This window comes from Seriola aureovittata, chromosome 7 (assembly GCF_021018895.1).
Source record: "Seriola aureovittata isolate HTS-2021-v1 ecotype China chromosome 7, ASM2101889v1, whole genome shotgun sequence".
In the NCBI taxonomy this organism is placed as follows: domain Eukaryota; kingdom Metazoa; phylum Chordata; class Actinopteri; order Carangiformes; family Carangidae; genus Seriola; species Seriola aureovittata.
The window spans coordinates 27,414,054-27,430,877 of NC_079370.1; the positions used below are offsets into that span (position 1 = coordinate 27,414,054).

General features: G+C 42.6%; 1 protein-coding gene across 4 annotated transcripts in view; it reads right to left on the minus strand.

Moving 5' to 3' along the window:
• The window catches only part of tsnare1 (T-SNARE Domain Containing 1), a 179,824-nt gene that overhangs the window by 78,106 nt on the left and 84,894 nt on the right, over positions 1–16,824 (minus strand). For 3 of the 4 annotated variants that reach the window (XM_056381151.1, XM_056381152.1, XM_056381149.1), the window contains 4 exons: positions 14,059–14,149; positions 13,878–13,952; positions 13,605–13,661; positions 9,835–9,993 (listed from right to left, as the gene is read on the minus strand). In XM_056381151.1, coding sequence (XP_056237126.1) covers positions 9,835–9,993; positions 13,605–13,661; positions 13,878–13,952; positions 14,059–14,149 — 382 coding nt within the window. The remainder of the gene's footprint in view (positions 1–9,834; positions 9,994–13,604; positions 13,662–13,877; positions 13,953–14,058; positions 14,150–16,824) is intronic. The other variant, XM_056381150.1, reaches the window with a different exon arrangement.

The following is a 16,824-nucleotide window of genomic DNA, read 5'->3' on the forward strand; positions in this document are numbered from 1 at the left end:
AACATTCAGCCTCCGAGGAAACTACAACTACATGCCATCAAGTTTTATAAGTCGATATACGACAGCAAGAAATGAGCTTTTTACTGTTGCTGCTATAGGGAATCAGGATTGGGGCTGACAGATGTCAATCAAACTGCAGTTTCACGCTGCTAATGCAAATGTGTGGAAACACTAACAGAGGGACCGCAAAATGTTTTTTTTCAAAAGTTCTAATAGTTTTCGTCCATGCTAGCAGCGTGGTTATTTGGATGGCAATGCTGGTCCGTCGGTGGATTATGACCAAATACCTGCACAACTAGTGTTACTGCTGTCTCAGTCTCAGCTGTTTAGTGCTAATTATCACCTGTTACCATGCTAACATGGTTGAACATGGTAAACATTATGCCATTGTTTTGGCATTTCACCATGCAAACATTAGCATTTAGGTAATTTAGCACTAAGCCGATTTGGAATTGTGTCATTGCATAAGTAGAGAATCTCACAGCTGTTAGCATTGCTGTAGACTGTTTTTTGTTAATCAGTCATGCCAGATTGAAAAAGAATAAAAGTCCCTTCCTTCAATTTCATTATTTCATATATCATATTTCAATTAAAATTTAATTAAATCTCAGTCCTCTCAATCTATTTAGCAATGCACAAGAATTAAGGTAATAATGTTGTTGAATTAAAAACTGTAAGTCTGCCGTGGTTGTGAGTCGCAGTTTGCTCATTCAGTCCATCTGTTTGTGCACACAGTCATTTCAGACCCCGACACTCTCATCTGCCCGCCGACCTGTAGACGCTGCAGGTCATTAAAAGCTCGGTTTCTCTCCCAAGGCCATTCACACTCTCACTCAACGTGTAAAATGAGAAAAATGCAATAACTACTGTGACTGTGAAATCTGAACGTTATATTTACTGTGCTTTCATCTGTTCGTATACTAGTTTTAGTTTTTGTAACTGATAGATTGTGTGCAATTTGTTCTTTGTTAACTTCACCTAATTCCATTGTATTTTAAACATAATGACAATAAAGGCTTTTTATTATATTCTATTCTATTCTTTCCCGCCAGTAGAATCAGCTGCGCTGCTCCTCCTCCTCACCCACCTGCTCACCTCTCGCCCATCCCCTCGTTAGCTCCTCAGTTTACTCACTGCTCAGTTTCCACCTGCTCTCTGCTGGATTGCCTTTGTAGCGCTCTGTATCCACCTGCCTGTTTGATCCTGATCCTGATCATGTTTTGGACCTTGCCTGTGTGTTTTTTTTTATTTTTTGGTAATTTGCCTCCCTCTTCATGCTCTTGGCTCCCTCTTCTGAGAACTGTGACAAACTTAGTTACCTTTTATTTAAACAGGATTTTACACCAATATTTTTGCCTCTACTTCAATTAAATCTCAGTAAAGCGTCAGAGCTCGTTAGCAGAATATTTTAATACTGTCTGCATGATTGCACCCGAAGCAATTTCACTGTACTTTACAAATACTTATAATAATTAACCTTGTGAACAGAATCACTCATTAGTAGGAACCTGAAGCATGTTTTAGTAGATTATCGGGTCTGAGTGGAATGTGAGTATTTGGATTTGACAGAAGGTTGATATTGTCATTACCCGGAGGGAGCCGGCGACAGTATGTGACCTGCCATCATGACATTAGCTTCCGTGTGTAGAGAGAGGGAAATCAATGCTCTTTAGATTTGCCAGCGTTAATAACAAATGCTGTCGCTAACAAACAACTTTCTCTGAGGTATTTTCCGCCGAGGGTTTAAAGGTCTTATAGTTTGTGTAACAGTGATTTATCTGGTGGTGTTTCCCACTATACCTGTCTTCGCTGAAGGGTAAACTCTGTGGGTGCATCGCCCTGTGAATACATTGGTAGGACAGACACGCTTTGCTGTGGGCTTTTTTTTTTCCCTCTCTCTGTCTACTGGGCCAGGTGTTGTATTCAGATTCTCCTTGAAAAGCTGTCCTCTGTTATGCCCTGAGCTTTTTTTATGAATTCATTTTTGATGAAATGATCTCCTGTGCCAAAGCATATAAAGTGCAGCTGGGAGGTGACAGTCGATGGGGGGGGGGGGGGCTGGAATGTGCAGAAAAAGTGCTGCAGAGGCTGGATACCAGACTTCTACCTCTTGTCAAAACATGTGGAATAACATGCCGATACTGAAGGACAATGTGTCCAAAAATTCAATTACCTGTCTCTGGAGGAGCCCGTGGCCATGCACAGCCGCAGTGCTGAAGTGTAATTGAACTTAGTTGAATTGGAATTTAACTTGTACAGACCTAACATGATGTTAGCCGGATAAATTCATAACTTAGAACTTCAGAAACACTATAAGGATCTGTTCATCTTTGTAGTTATCTTGAATTACGTGTGCTCAACATAGATCTGTTCTCTGATCTGTATGATTGTACTCTACTGGCTCTGTGGCTGAACACAGGACATTTTACTCCAGCTGAACAGCAGCTAATTCAAAGCTGAGGAACCTCCTTACACATTAATTATCATCAAGTCCAGTCAAAAAAAAACTATAGAAAAACAAATCTTCAGATTCAGATTAAATATTCCTTTATGGTTTAAATGTTTCTCCCACTTCTTGTGCTAAACAACCTGTTTAAAAAAACTCATGTGATTATCTGTGAAACGTCACAGAGAATCCTCGCTCATTAAACCTGGAGAGATACACTGAGAACACTGAAGCCAGAATCTCTCATAAAGCATATTGTTGTTATTTCTACACATACAGCTGTAGGGTCTGTCATTGCTCCAGCGGTCTAACAAACACAATTTAGGCAGACTCTATTTGCACCCAGGTGTCTGATGCTATTTGCATCCAGGGTGGATTGGCAATGTGGCTATTTACACCCGGGCTCCTTCACTGAGACGCATGAAGTTCCGGCAGAAACTCTTGGGTTTAGGTTGTGAAAGGGTCTTTTTTATCCCAATGATCTTTTCTTCAATCTAACCTAAGTAGGATTCGTTGCAGAAGCCTAACCAAACTGCGATTGACAATAAAATAAAAGTAGGAAAAAAAAACAATAAGATGAGTCTAAACAGAAAAACATGTATCATTCTTTTTATTTCACACAGGAATCAAAGCTCAGGCTCCCAGGGAGAAGTCTATGCTTGACTAATTCATCCCCCACAACCTCCTCCCTATGTGCACGTTTACAACACATCCCGGCATATGGCGCTTATTAAACGGTAAAACTACACGTCCTGCCTGCCGATTTTAACGGTGCAAAAAACAAGGTGTTTAGGGAGCCACTGGGTGCTCCATACGGGTGTAAATCTCCTATTAGCTGCTGTGTGGCTATTTTTACCCAGGTGTAAAGAGACATCAGTGTATCAGTGACACATGAAGAGCTCTGGATCGGAGCCTGAGTGAACAGAAAAAGACAACATCAGTGTAGATGATTTGATTTAATTGTATGGCCTTTTTATCCTGTTTAGCTATTTAAGTCTTTATTGTGATAATTTCAGCAACATCTTTGAATTCTCAGTGATCCACAATGTCTCGTCTAAAATCATAATTATATCACCATGTTTGAATTTGAATGAGTTCCTCTAAAGGAATAAGTCATTAGTATCTGCAGTGTGCTGTTTAGATTGAGCAGGCTGTGATCCAGCTAACTAGGATCATGAACACACGTTCATTCTGTAGATCTAAGATCAATGATTTGTCGCTCTGACAACAAATCATCGATCAACTGTAGGTATCAGAGAACTGAGGAAATGAGCAATAAGCTAACTCAGTTATCCACCTGCCCTGCCTCCTGAAATTACACATACACACACCCACACACACGCACACACACACACACACACACACACACACACACACACACACACACACATATATACACATAAACTGCACTCTGCTTACAGTCAGTGCACTATGACTTGCCACCTCAGCCAGGGAGCCTCAGCAGAGTTCACACATACATCCAGGCACCACAGAAGGAAGAATTAACCTTAGAACCACAGCAAAGCTGTGTGTGTGTGTGTGTGTGTGTGTGTGTGTGTGTGTGTGTGTGTGTGTGTGTGTGTGTGTGTGTGTGTGTGTGTGTGTGTGTGGGTGTTTGGGTGGGGTTGGGGGTGGGGGGCTGATAACGATGACAGACTGAAGGCTCTCCTGGTCCTCTGGGAGGAGTAGTGAGGGGAAGTGTGGTGTGTTTGGATTCACAGCAAACACAGCTGATTTAGTGGTATGAAGGGATGAGGCGGAGGGGGTGTTTGGATGGCATGTGCGGAGGCGGAGTGTGGTATGGAGGTGAAGAAGCGCACTGTCAGATACTATCACTCTCCCAAAAGGAACAACGTCAAAGCCCCTCAGCACCTGCCTGAGCACCGACTATGACATTTATCTCTGCTGCTATGACTAAGGCGCAGGCCAGACGACCCTGTCTGAACACCAATCATCTGACTGGCCCCGCTCGGCGCCTGCGCTGAAATGAAGCTGTCATTTGTGCCGCGGCTCTTTCACTGTGTGTCGCTCTGCAGGGAGAGATTGATGCTCTTCCTTTTTTTTTTGCTCCTATTCAGCACGGCTCCCGTGGTGGGATTAACTGATTTGAAACATTGATGAAGTTCAGACTGCTCCACCCGGGCACAGAGATACATCTTCATTATGCTGCAAAGTGCTCCTAAAACATTATCATTAGTCTTCAAACTGCTGGATGGCGGACCGCAGTCCAGAGCCGGACCGGCACGTATAGGCTTGTCATTTTAAAAGCAGACTGCAGCGCCATGTGTCGCGCTTCTATCTGCTTTGATTCGGCCATATGCTTCGGAGACAGCTGATGAAGTTTACAATATGTCAGACGTGGAGAGGTACTTTCAACAAACCTCAGACATCTGGGATGTTGCCGAGACAAAGGAGAGGATGGATTGATCAAAAAATACAGTTACACTAAAGTACAAATTATCCTCACTTCAGCAACAGCACAATGGTGTTTCTCAGGGTCAAACAACTACCCAGTGAAACGTCACTATTCTAAGTACAGACTTCAGTCACACTGCATTGACAGCCACATCTGGTTCCCTCATTACCCCGTCTTCTAGAAATGTCATTTACTAACACAAACTTGTTTCCCATTTATATTTTGTAGTGAGACCGGTGGCCGGGATTGTGTTTCCTGGCAAAGCTTTTTTCCATTGTGGGTGGTGCCATATTAATGTGCCACCCACGGGTGGCAGGGAGCCGCTCTGGATGGGTGGATGGTGGGCACATCTGTTCAGGCCTCCAGGACCAGAGTTCACATCCAGAGTGTTGGTGTGGTTAGGTTAAGTCAACAGAAACACTTCGGTTAAGGCTGTAGTTTGAATGTTAATAACGCAATAACACTATGTTGTGCTTCATGCCACTGTGTTGTTTGTCTCTTATTACTGTATTGAACCGAGACCACAAACTTTTGGCTAAATACAATAAAAAGTGCGGTGACGAAGATGATAATGAGGAAACGGAGGTGGGCAAGAAATCTTTCATTAATAAAAACAAAACTAAAAACTAAATGTTCAGTAACTGCTCAGAACGAGCCCAGAGGTCGTCTGTGCAGCAGGTTACTATGACCCATAGTTAGGTTTTGTTGCTAGGTGACATCTAGTGGTCGTAGTAATGATGACAGGAGCAAAGGGAAAAGTCATGTGTTGGGAGGAGGTTGTGGTGGATGGATGGGTCAACGAAACAGTTCAATTCCCATGTTAAAGCAGCAGTTTATGTTGCTTCTATTATCCATGACTGTTTGACAACCTTAACCCCGTTGTTAGTATTGCAACCATGACAACAACGATTGTCTAATCTCAAGGAAGTACATATTCTACTGCAAATCACTGTCTTCTCCTAAACCTAACCAAGCCATGGCTGTTTATTATTGTAACCATGACAATTAAGGTCCAGTACGCCTGCAGCGGTAGGGGTCGTACTTCAGGAGACACTTGTATCGGTGGTATCAGAGGGTTGGAGCAAACAGCCTGTATGGTTGTTCAGGCTGGAGGACTGGATGTGGCAGACACACACAGTCAGGGAGTAACTGGTGAACGCAGTGAAGCTTTCAGCGGCTCGAGAGTCAGACATGTTTCTGCCAGCGGTGGTGGAGACAAAAAACGGAGCTAAAAGAGAGCTCATATTGTCACAGGTCTGTGGACAGAAACTGAATGAAAAGTAAAAGTATTTCAAGCAGCAGTTCCATCACAGCAATTTACGTGGGAACACGACTCGCCGCGGTCTCATAATCAGAAAGAAACTTCTCTCATCTGGATCACATTAGAGATATTTCTGAAAGGATTTGACAGCGTTTCACATAATGACCTGCTCGTTCACGCCAGCTTAGAAAGTTAAGTCTGGAAATATTCAGATTCCAAACACACTTTGCCCAGGTAAAGGAACAAACAAGTCTATATAAGCACCTTAGTAATTGGGTAGCATTCAATATCCTGCAGCAGCATGGGGGTACTGTGACAAAATACTAATAAGCTTTCAGAGGTGGCAGAAGAAGACAGAGCTTGTCTGAGTTTCTAGTTACTAACTTGGCATGTGTTGGTCTCCTGGGAGGCGATATTTGTTGAAAAAAAAAAAAAATAGTTTGTTTTTCTTTTCTTTTTTTTTTTTATGTTTTGGAGTGTGTAAATTCAGGTTTTCTATCTCAGATACCTGACTTTAAAGGTAATGGCCGGGGCCTTTTATTCGCCGTGTGTTGGACTATGGGACAGATTTATGCACATGAAAATGCAGGTTTTCATTTCTCATCTGACACGAGGTGCTTAGTAAATGTGGCCCCGAGAGAATATGAGTAAACAGGCTTACAATCACAATGTTGCTGGTTTGGATTGCGGAGGCTGGCGGGGAACACACGGGTGGGGAGGGGAAAGCACGAGCGGCAAATATTTGGCTTCTGGGACATGTGTGAAATATTAAATCAGCAGAGGGACAACATTTTATGCTAAATGCAACACAAGAAATAATGTTGTCTGGCTCCTGGGCCCCGGAAGAATCAGGAGGCCCCAACACGCCGTCTTTGTGTGAACAGACTGTTATTAAAGGATAAGGAGTTCAGGAGTAGTTCTCCTAGTTTCAAAAGGAGGGAATGAAAAGACCGAAAACCAACAATGTGTCCGTCTGTCTAATATTTTCTGATTCCCTGACGCTGTCTGTGGCTCTCAGCTCTCAGCACATTGGTTCCTACAGAATGTGTAAAACTCAACATCACTTCACAATAAGACTACCATCATACATGATTTATAAATGGTTTATAATCAGATTATTCATTCAGTTGTTAACACTTGATAAATCATAAAATAAACAATTTTAAACAAGTTATAACACCGTTTTCATACACTGATACAGGCTCACTATTTGGCAAGATTTAAGTTAATGTTTACTATTCATTAATCTGACTAATGAGTTACTACCATTTACAACTGGTAAAAGGAGCCTTATATTAACTCATTAATAAACGATGATGTGTTTATAAATGTTTTTAATTGATAAATAAATGTTTGTAAAATGAGATAATGAAACATGAAGATGATGGAGGGAGAATCACAGAGATGTGAACAGTGGGACAAAGAATGGGTGAACAGTTCACCAGGTAAAGGAAGGTTCCCACCTGTGTTCTAGCCGGAATGCTAACGTCGTAAAGAAGAGACCAAGCAGCAAAAAGCATCTCCATGTTAATCTCCTGTGATTATAATGAGGACGGCTGCTGAGAGCATGTCTGTCTAAGATGCTGATGGTGGTTAACTACTAGTAACTTAACAAACGTGATGAAGCAGCAGCTACAAATGTTGATGATGGAGAAAACAAAGAAAGCTCAGTAACTAATGAGATATGAGGCTGAACAGTACAGAGAAATGTGGGCTCACTATTTGGCAAGTAACAGGTCACTGTTGCCCTTTTTACCTAATGTGTTATAACAGCTTGTAAATGACTCGCTCACAAGCTAATTAATAAACTAGTTATAAACCATTCATTAATCCTCTATAAGGGGAATCCAATTGTAAAGAGGTAAGCTCCATATTTTCGTCTTCTTCTGTGTTTTATTTGAAGTGTTGATCCACAAGAAGATATGAAAAAATCATCTCAGTGTAGTTTTACATCTCCTCTCTAGTAGCAACAGGTCAGTGAGCCAATCAGAGGTGAGGAGGCTCGGAGTCTCAGTGAGGATGAAAGGTTCTGTCGCGGTGCTGATCCGACGATGCTGTTGGGCTCTTGCGGGCAGACTGCTGCAAACTCCACCAGCTGAGAAGAGTCTTTGAGTCTTTGACGCAACCGCAGCTTTTGTTTACCTCTCTTTGTGGATATAAACACACAGTCCACCACCAGACAGCAGTGATTCCCTGTGGGTTTAGTAGTGTGTCAGCCCGTCCAGCTCCACGGTCGTGTCCTGACTGTTGCCGTGCAGCCGGGTTTCAGTTCATTTCATGGTGGCTGTAGCTGAGTCTCACAGGATAAAAGCTGCTCTGTTTTTAAAATGACAAAAGTGCTGAAATATTTGCTCCATGACAGACCGCTGTGTCTGCACGCACTGCCATGGCAACTAAAATCCATATAGTTTCAAGTTTGAAAAAAGGATGAATAATCTCCTAAAACAGCTGATCACTGTAGTTCTTAACAAACGTGACTCCACAAGGAGTGTGTGTGTGTGTGTGTGTGTGTTGGGTGGTTTTTGGCAGCGGACTCTGGACCAGCAGGATGGTGGATATTGGACTAAATCAAAATAAACTGCAGAGTGTGTGTTCATGGTAATGAAGGAACATGTCACCCACTGCCACAGAGTGCTTCACTGGTGTGTTTTTAAAAGTTTGGATTCAGTTTGAAAAAGAAAAAAAAAAACTATGATCTGTGTGTTATTGGTCAGAATAGATTGTGTTTGTTCATGAATGTAACGTAGATGAAGATCTGAGCAGATATTAAGGCAAATTTATACATAAATACAGATTGTTCCAAAGGGTTCACTTACTTTTTCTTGCCACTGTAAAATAAGAACTAGAATCACCTCCTCCTCCACTGAGACTAGCTCCAGGTCACCTCCCTGTTTATCCAGAATATTAACCATTTGTGTGAAATTTTGTCTTGAGTTATGTCTAAAAAGTGTTTTAATAGGTCACACTGACCTTGACCTTTGACCTTTGACCACCTAAATCTAATCAGTTCATTCTTTACTCCAGGTTTGTCCCAAATTTGAAGAGGATCTGTCAAGGTGTTACTGAGGCATCACGTCCATGAGAATGAGATGGGACGGACAACCCGAAAACAACATGGCTGCTGCCAGCGCCGAGGCATGAAGATATAGGATATGACCAGATTTCTTCCTCATCATGTCTTGTGTAAAGTCAGAAGCTTCAGTCAGAAGTAGTGATATCCTGATGACATAGGTCATCTATAGGTCCATACTTTGTTTGACCTGATTCACTTTTTTCTCCCACATAAAACATGTGTGGATTTATTTAAATAAAGCTAGATAACGTCTCTTTATCTTCAGCATAAACAAGACACAAAGTTAAGGAGCATTTTGTCCACGTCAGCAGTTACAGTCAACGTGCAAAATGCTGCTGAAATAAATGATATATGGAGCGCTGCTACTACATGCTAACAGGGGACGTTAATACGTCGGCGCTCCGGGGCCCATTGTCTCTCAACCCGCGATTATTATGACATAAATCAAGCACAACCTGCAGTGACTGTGAGGCCTTTTGTAGTCAAGCATTTTGTGTGTGGAGCAGTTACAGACAAGATACCCTGAAGCGAGGTTTCTAATCTTCAGCTGCTGCTGCGGAAACACAGGAGTTGTTCTATTGTACCGGACGACTGTGTGATCTGTGTGTGATGAATTCATGTGATGTCAGTGTTCTCACTTCGATCTGCAGCAGAGCCTCCTCTCTTTGACGAAGCACCTCCACGTCCTCCTCACTGATCTCAGACAAGAAAGCCTGAGCTCTTCCCTCTGAGCCCGCAGCTTCTCCGAACAGCGGACCCTCCTCCATCGGCTCGCTGTATGGGGTCTGGACATTCTGCTGGATCACGAACACACACACACGCACATACACGCACACACACACAAACACATTAGATTAGACCAATAGCAGAAATGCTAGCAGATACAGCAGTAACTGTAGCGGCCTCGTTAGGAACCGAGTGGACATGTGAAAACCTCTAGTGGAACTGGAAATGTTGCAATAAATGTGTTACAAATAATGCTGTGTATATATAATTATATTCCACCGACTGTATGACTGCTTACTCGCAGTTTTCACTTCCACACGGATTGAATCTCATTTTGCCAAGTGAAATCTGAAATGTTGAACCTAAACGTTCCTTAATGAAACTAGAATCCCTTCCTCCTCCACTCAGACTAGATCCAGGTCACATCCCTGTTTATCCAGAGTCATGGAAAATGTCAACCATCATAATTGCTGTGAAGTCTTGAGTAATGCCTAAAAATGTTTTGTGAGGTCACACTGACCTTTGACCTTTGACCTTAGAGCACCAAAGTCTAATCAGTTCGTCCTTGAGTCCAGATGAATGTTTTTAACCAAACTTGAAAAAGTCCCTTCAAAGCATTCCTGAGATATCTAGTCCATGAGAATGGGACGGACATATGGACAGACGGACGGATGGACGGACAACCCAAAAACAATATGGCCACTTCAATCAGTCATTACCAGATTTTATTCATGCACTGATTAGACTGTGTGGTTAGCTTCTGGAGCTGAATGTCCACTTGGTGTCACCAGTTACTGCTACCTGAACAGTGCATGAGACTGAGGCTGTTAATTCATGAAGACCTGACCAGTCTGCACACACACACACACACACACACACACACACACACACACACACACACACACACACACACACACACAGAAGCAGGAGAAAGGCAGAGACATGTAGTCAGAGAGAGGCCTGGCTGACTTTTTTGCCTTGCTAATGTGTTCCACCTTCGTGCAGCTGACTGCACAGCTAATTCATGGTGGAGGGGCCGGTGTGGGTCACGGCACAGGGACCATCCCAGGGCTGAGTCACGGCGCTCTGTCTACTGGCCACGATGTGACTCAGCGCTCCTCAGCAAACTCTGCAACATCGTGCTCACTCCTCCACATACGTGCCCACCGCAACACGTTAGCACATCACACGGACGAGGACGACCCTCAGGACGATCGGGTTGGCAGGCTGAGAGAAAGTGCACACAGTTTCCAGAGTTTCCTGATGATGTAGAGTTAAAGATGTGGGCGGGAAACAATCAATAACATCTGCAATGATCTGCTAAATGCAAATGTATGAGATTTTTCAAAAGTCGGGCGGCCTCTCTCATTTGCTCTCCATGAACTGAAAAAAGCCTGCCGCCTCATCTACAGAGAAGATTGTACTAACTGATAGACTTGCTCCTGTGCGTGGACAGTTATATAATGTATCCTTCAGCTCATATGGAAGACCTTGATACGTCGTCAAAGGGACATAAAGCTTTAACCTGTGTGTTGTCTTCAGGTCAAAAACGACCCGTGGGAAAAGAAGCTTTCCAGGTGATAAAACTTGATTCTGTACAATTCTGGGAAATCCTCTTATTTGCTTTCTGGCTGAGACTAAACATGAAGTTACCAGCAGCAGCTGGAGTGAGCTCAGCACAAAGGTAAGCTCACTAATTAAGCTCTATAGATAATGATTTATCTCATCTTTTTCATCACTACAAAAACCAAAGCGTAAAAATAACAAATTGCTGGGAAACAGTACACACACAATCAGTGTTTTTTTTAAATGCTGTGCGTGAGCTATCGAAGAGAAGATGTTTTATTCGTTTGCTTGTGTTGTTGTCTATTTTCAAAATATGTCTCTCACAGTGTGTTGAGCTTTCAGGGCCACCGTACAGGTACAACATTACCAGTTTAGCAGCTACGTAACAATTAAACAACACAGACATGTATGAATGACATTTATGAAGTAACAGTTGTATCCTTGTAGGCCCTCCCTCCCGCTCTCTCACCCACTGAGATCATCCAGTCATAAACCTGATCAGGAGTCACAACACTAAACCAGCATGTTCAGCCTTTAGCACATCAGTACGTGCTGAAATCAGCCATTTTAAACATGACAGGATGAGGGCTAGTTTTAGGGTAATCCCCAGAGATTTCTATCAGTCTCACTGTAAATGCTCCTCGATTGCATTTAGACTAATTCATCTATCTGATCTGCCCAAGACAGCTGCAGGAATTAAATGTAAGGACATTACAGTGGCACAGGGAGCTCAACGCACTGAAATAAACATCTATGACAAGCTTATTTAGCGTTAGCCAAATAAATGCATGCGTCATTTGCACACTGCAACAGTGTTACCACCACAGCTACTGAACATTGTGGTCAAGCCTTGATGCTGAGCAGAAAACCTATAACACTTTGGGTTAGGGTTAGATATCCACTGGATACGTTTTCTGTCACTTCACTGAGCATCTTGCCTTTTGATGATATCACTGTACACACCCTCTGACACTGACATATCTCTGCTGATTCTAACCCGAGATTCTAACCCCCAGCTTTCCAAGAAGTACGAGCCCAGTCGACCAGACGGTGGCGCTGTTATTGAGGCTCAAATCAGGCCACGCCCCTCAGACCATTGGCCTAATTGATTTGATGTTTGTGCTCTACAAAAAAAACCTCATGGACCATCAAAGTCCATCTAGAAAAATGTTTTGATCATTTGCATAATTTGAAAAACAGTGAAATGAATAGAACTTTATGGGTTTTTGAGATTTGCGACACCAAATTTGGTATACAGCAAGATGTGTAAAAACATGGCAGCCGTCAACAAAATATATCAATATCTGCCATCTTAATGCTTCACAAAAAATACAATCTCAGTCGGCCTAAGGATGGAGCTAAAATGAATGCACAAAAAGTTTGACAGGCTGGCTCCACCACACCCTGAGTCCTGTTGACTCACAGCCACAAGTCAATATGCTCTGCTAAAATCCTACTATGATGGAATTTTAGATCATTTGCACAATCAGATAAACGTTGGCTGCTTCTCTCTGTTGAGCGCAAAGGGGTTAGAACCTGTGAATTGCCACTTGTGGCTATAATTGTATTTGGAATCCTGTGGATGTACAGTCATACACTGTACTGCACCTACAGCAGGTCCACATACAGTCAGTGTACAGTCCGCCAGTACAATCCGACTTCATATATTCTATTTTATTACTTCCACTGCTGCAATCACCTCATATACAAACCCAGATCAATAAGTTTCATTTCTCATTATCTGACTTTTCTAATCAAAGATTCACTCCAAAGTTCATTCCTTCACATCCACTCCGTCTGTAACAAGGATTGACTTTCATTTGTTAAACACAATTACTGATTACAGCCTTTGTCACTGGGCGACACAGTGAAAATAAACTTTTTCTAGTAACTGATTTAGATTTAGATTAAAAAAAAGAGAGACATTTCAGCATATAAGAGTTGGATGTAATGAATGGAGTCCATTGTAATATAATAGAGTGAAAGAGGCTAGACAGAGCTTCAAAGGAGCCCTTGTGAGGATGCAATTGAGCAGAGAAATGCCATCTCATCATCCTGCTCTTTTATGAATGACATTGAAACAAAGGGCTGATTTTCACCCTCTATATCAGCTCACCTTCTTCTTGTCTGTCTGTGCTGGAGGGAGCAAGGCCCTGGAGCGCTCTGCAATTTTCTGAAAGAGGAACAAATGAAGAGACGGGGTCAAGAAGATTCATTTCTCCTCCTTAAAGAGCTCAGACTTTTTTCATTCTTTTTGCCTTTATGCGCAACATGTAGGAAAATATAGATGTGTACAGTTTTCAGTCAGCTCCATCTATCTGTGATTTATCGGACAGAATTCAGTAACCATAGCGATGCATTTATGAGATCGACTGAATGCGTTATATACCTTCTGCAGATCCCCATAGCGCTGCACAGACTCTGAGAGTTCAGTCTTTAGTCTGGTCAGGCGCAGACGGTCTTGCTGTGCAACAAAACAAGATTAGCTTTAATTAGCTCAAATGTTGTTTAATCCACTGTTTATTCTTCAAAATGACAATGGATGAGGGAGGAGCAGGAGCATAAAATACCCGTGAAGAGCCGCTGATTATATCAGAGAGCTGTTTGATGAGTTGGCTTGTGCTGGTGATGACTTTGTTGGTTTGCTGCTGTGTGGAGTGTCTGGGGAAAAGGATAGAAAGACACAAACACAGAGAGAGAGCAGTTACTGAATTATGAGAATTCAAATGACATGACACTCACAAAGTCAAAACATTAAAGATCCCCTCCAATGAAAGTCCTGTGTATAAATTTGTTGACGTCCATATGACGTTTGTGTATAATACAAGACATGTGATGAGTGAAATAATCATCAGCACCATGACTGAGTGTTTCCACCTTGAACTGCAGTGAACCGATGATTCAGACAGCCAGCGTTTCATACGTCACAAACCTCAGGAACCAACTGTGTCAACTAACACAGAGAGAACTAAATCATACAAACGTTAGTGGTTCGTGTTGAAAATTAACCGTTAGTCAGCTGATTGCTCTGGTGTGTTCTTAAATTCAATCCGAAATTGAAAGAGCGTCATCTGAACTTCTGGAATTAGGTTCAGGTCACTCAACAATGTTGTTAAGTTTTCTACTTAAGAATGTTAATTGAGTACATTTGAGAAAATAAAGCAATGTTAATTCTGTTCTTTATTTTGTTTTCTCTTACAAAATAACAAAAAGTACTGATAAGAGAGAACCGTTCAAGTACCGATCGACAAGAACTATCCATAAAAGTTGTAGCAAAAACCTGACAGATGTTTACAACGTCTGTTGAATGCAATGCAGCCACAGCATCATGTTATATTATGAGTAAGCCCCAGCATGTATACTTAGTTATGGTGCTGGGTAGTTGATGTTTTAACACCACCTTTGTAAAGATCATTCACACCCCTCCTCACTGTCAGGTATTCTAGAAACAGGAAATGACTAACTGCCAACTGTGAAACAGGGGAGAGGCTGTTTTTCAAAATAAAATAAATAGAGTACAATACATCATGGTGAGCCATGCAGGACCCTGTGAGCCAGGCTGCGCTCAGGCATGTATGGTTGAGATTGCATTTGACCTGCAGAGTGACTGTGTATTAACAGCTGTCTGGTAGAGAATGAACAGTGTTACATGACGCACCCTCTCTGTTCCTTCATGTTGTTCCAGGGAAGCTCCACTGGGGGTGAAAGGTCGGAGGTGCAGCTGTTTTCATAACTCTCCCGCACATCCACTACAGCTGTGGGTTAAGTCTGTTATCAAATATCTATGCTGTCAGGTCATCCTGTGCTCACAGCACAGGAAGAACCACCCCCCAGCCTGCCTCAGTACCCCCGAAGGCCAACTCCCATCCTCTAGACTTGACATTATAACGGGCTGCCCCACAGAGACAGACAGCTACACAAACACACGTATCTGCTGCTCCACACCCTCCTCAAATATTGATCTGCGTGTGACTGGAGGCAGGGAGGCGGCAGCTGGACCGCAGTGCACTGGGGAGAGAAGGATCACGTTGGCATAACTCTGTATCTGTTGTGAGAAAAATCCAAAAGTGTCAAGGTGGGAAAAATACCTGAAAAGCATCGGCCATCGAACGTGTGCAGAGCGGGGTTAAAGAGAGTTGAAGAGTCGGGGAAGTAGACGGAGTAGAAGTTAATTTTGCTGCTAGAAATAAAAGTTTAATCGTAAGGAAATAATTAAATTGGACTGCAGCCAGTCTCTCCTCCCTGACCAAAGACATAACAGACAGAAACAACTTCTTCTACGTGGAAAAGTTTTACACTGTTACTCTAATCAGGATTTAAGGCTTTAAATGGGCAGGATGCTGTCACTGTACACTGCAGCTGTAAGTAGATAGTAAATCTGTGTATATGCTTGAGCTCAGTTATGATAACAGAAACTGAATATTCTGAAGACGGTTCATTGTGTAGTAGTGGTGTATAATACATTTAAAAAAGTTCCGTTGTTCTTACAGGGCTAACTTGTTTGGGACTAAGCACCGTACATGCTGGACTATTGATCAGCCATTAGAGTGTGTGTGCTCCATGATTAGGAATGTATCCTAAGCCTGAGCCAGAGTTCGGCTGCAGACTCGCACATAAACATACCCACAACAGAGAGATTAACAAGTGCTAAACCTCAGGCTGATGCGTCATCGTTTAGCTGCAAAGCAGCAACAGACATGTGAAGGATTATTTTGAAATCACAGCCAGCTAATGCTCCATCATGTTACCCACCAAAATTACACAGCAGGGCACAGACTGTATGGCTGGCACCCTGCATTAGGGATCTGGAAGGGATGACAAATAAACCTCAGTATGAATGTGCAGCTGTGATGCACCATGTGAGACGTGGAGAGGTTCATTTTAGGAACACCTTTTAATGGATCCCTCGCCAGCAACAGACTCCCTCTCTCCAATCACTGCTGACTGGTGCAAACAACTTACAGAGCGCTCCACTGATTCAATATCACACTTTTAGAAATTGGGGAAGTTGGGAGACTGATATGAAGGGGTCAAAATCTGACTGACATGTCCAGAATTTTACTTCCTTGTGTGGGTTGAGCTCCGAAACACTTCCCATGATGCAACTCAACAGCAATTTTCATCATAGCCTCCCTGCCTGGTAAATGCCCACATTTCTCAAAGTCCACACCTCACCTTTGCGACACAGATTTTCAGGCCTAAACAAGCCGAGACAATCATGATGACATCACTCTGAGATCATTAAGGGTTATTTTTTTTCTGCAGTTTTTTTCACAGGCTGAGGAAAACTCCCATTAGCCTGTGAAAGTGCAGTAAGCCAAAAACTGTTCATTCAA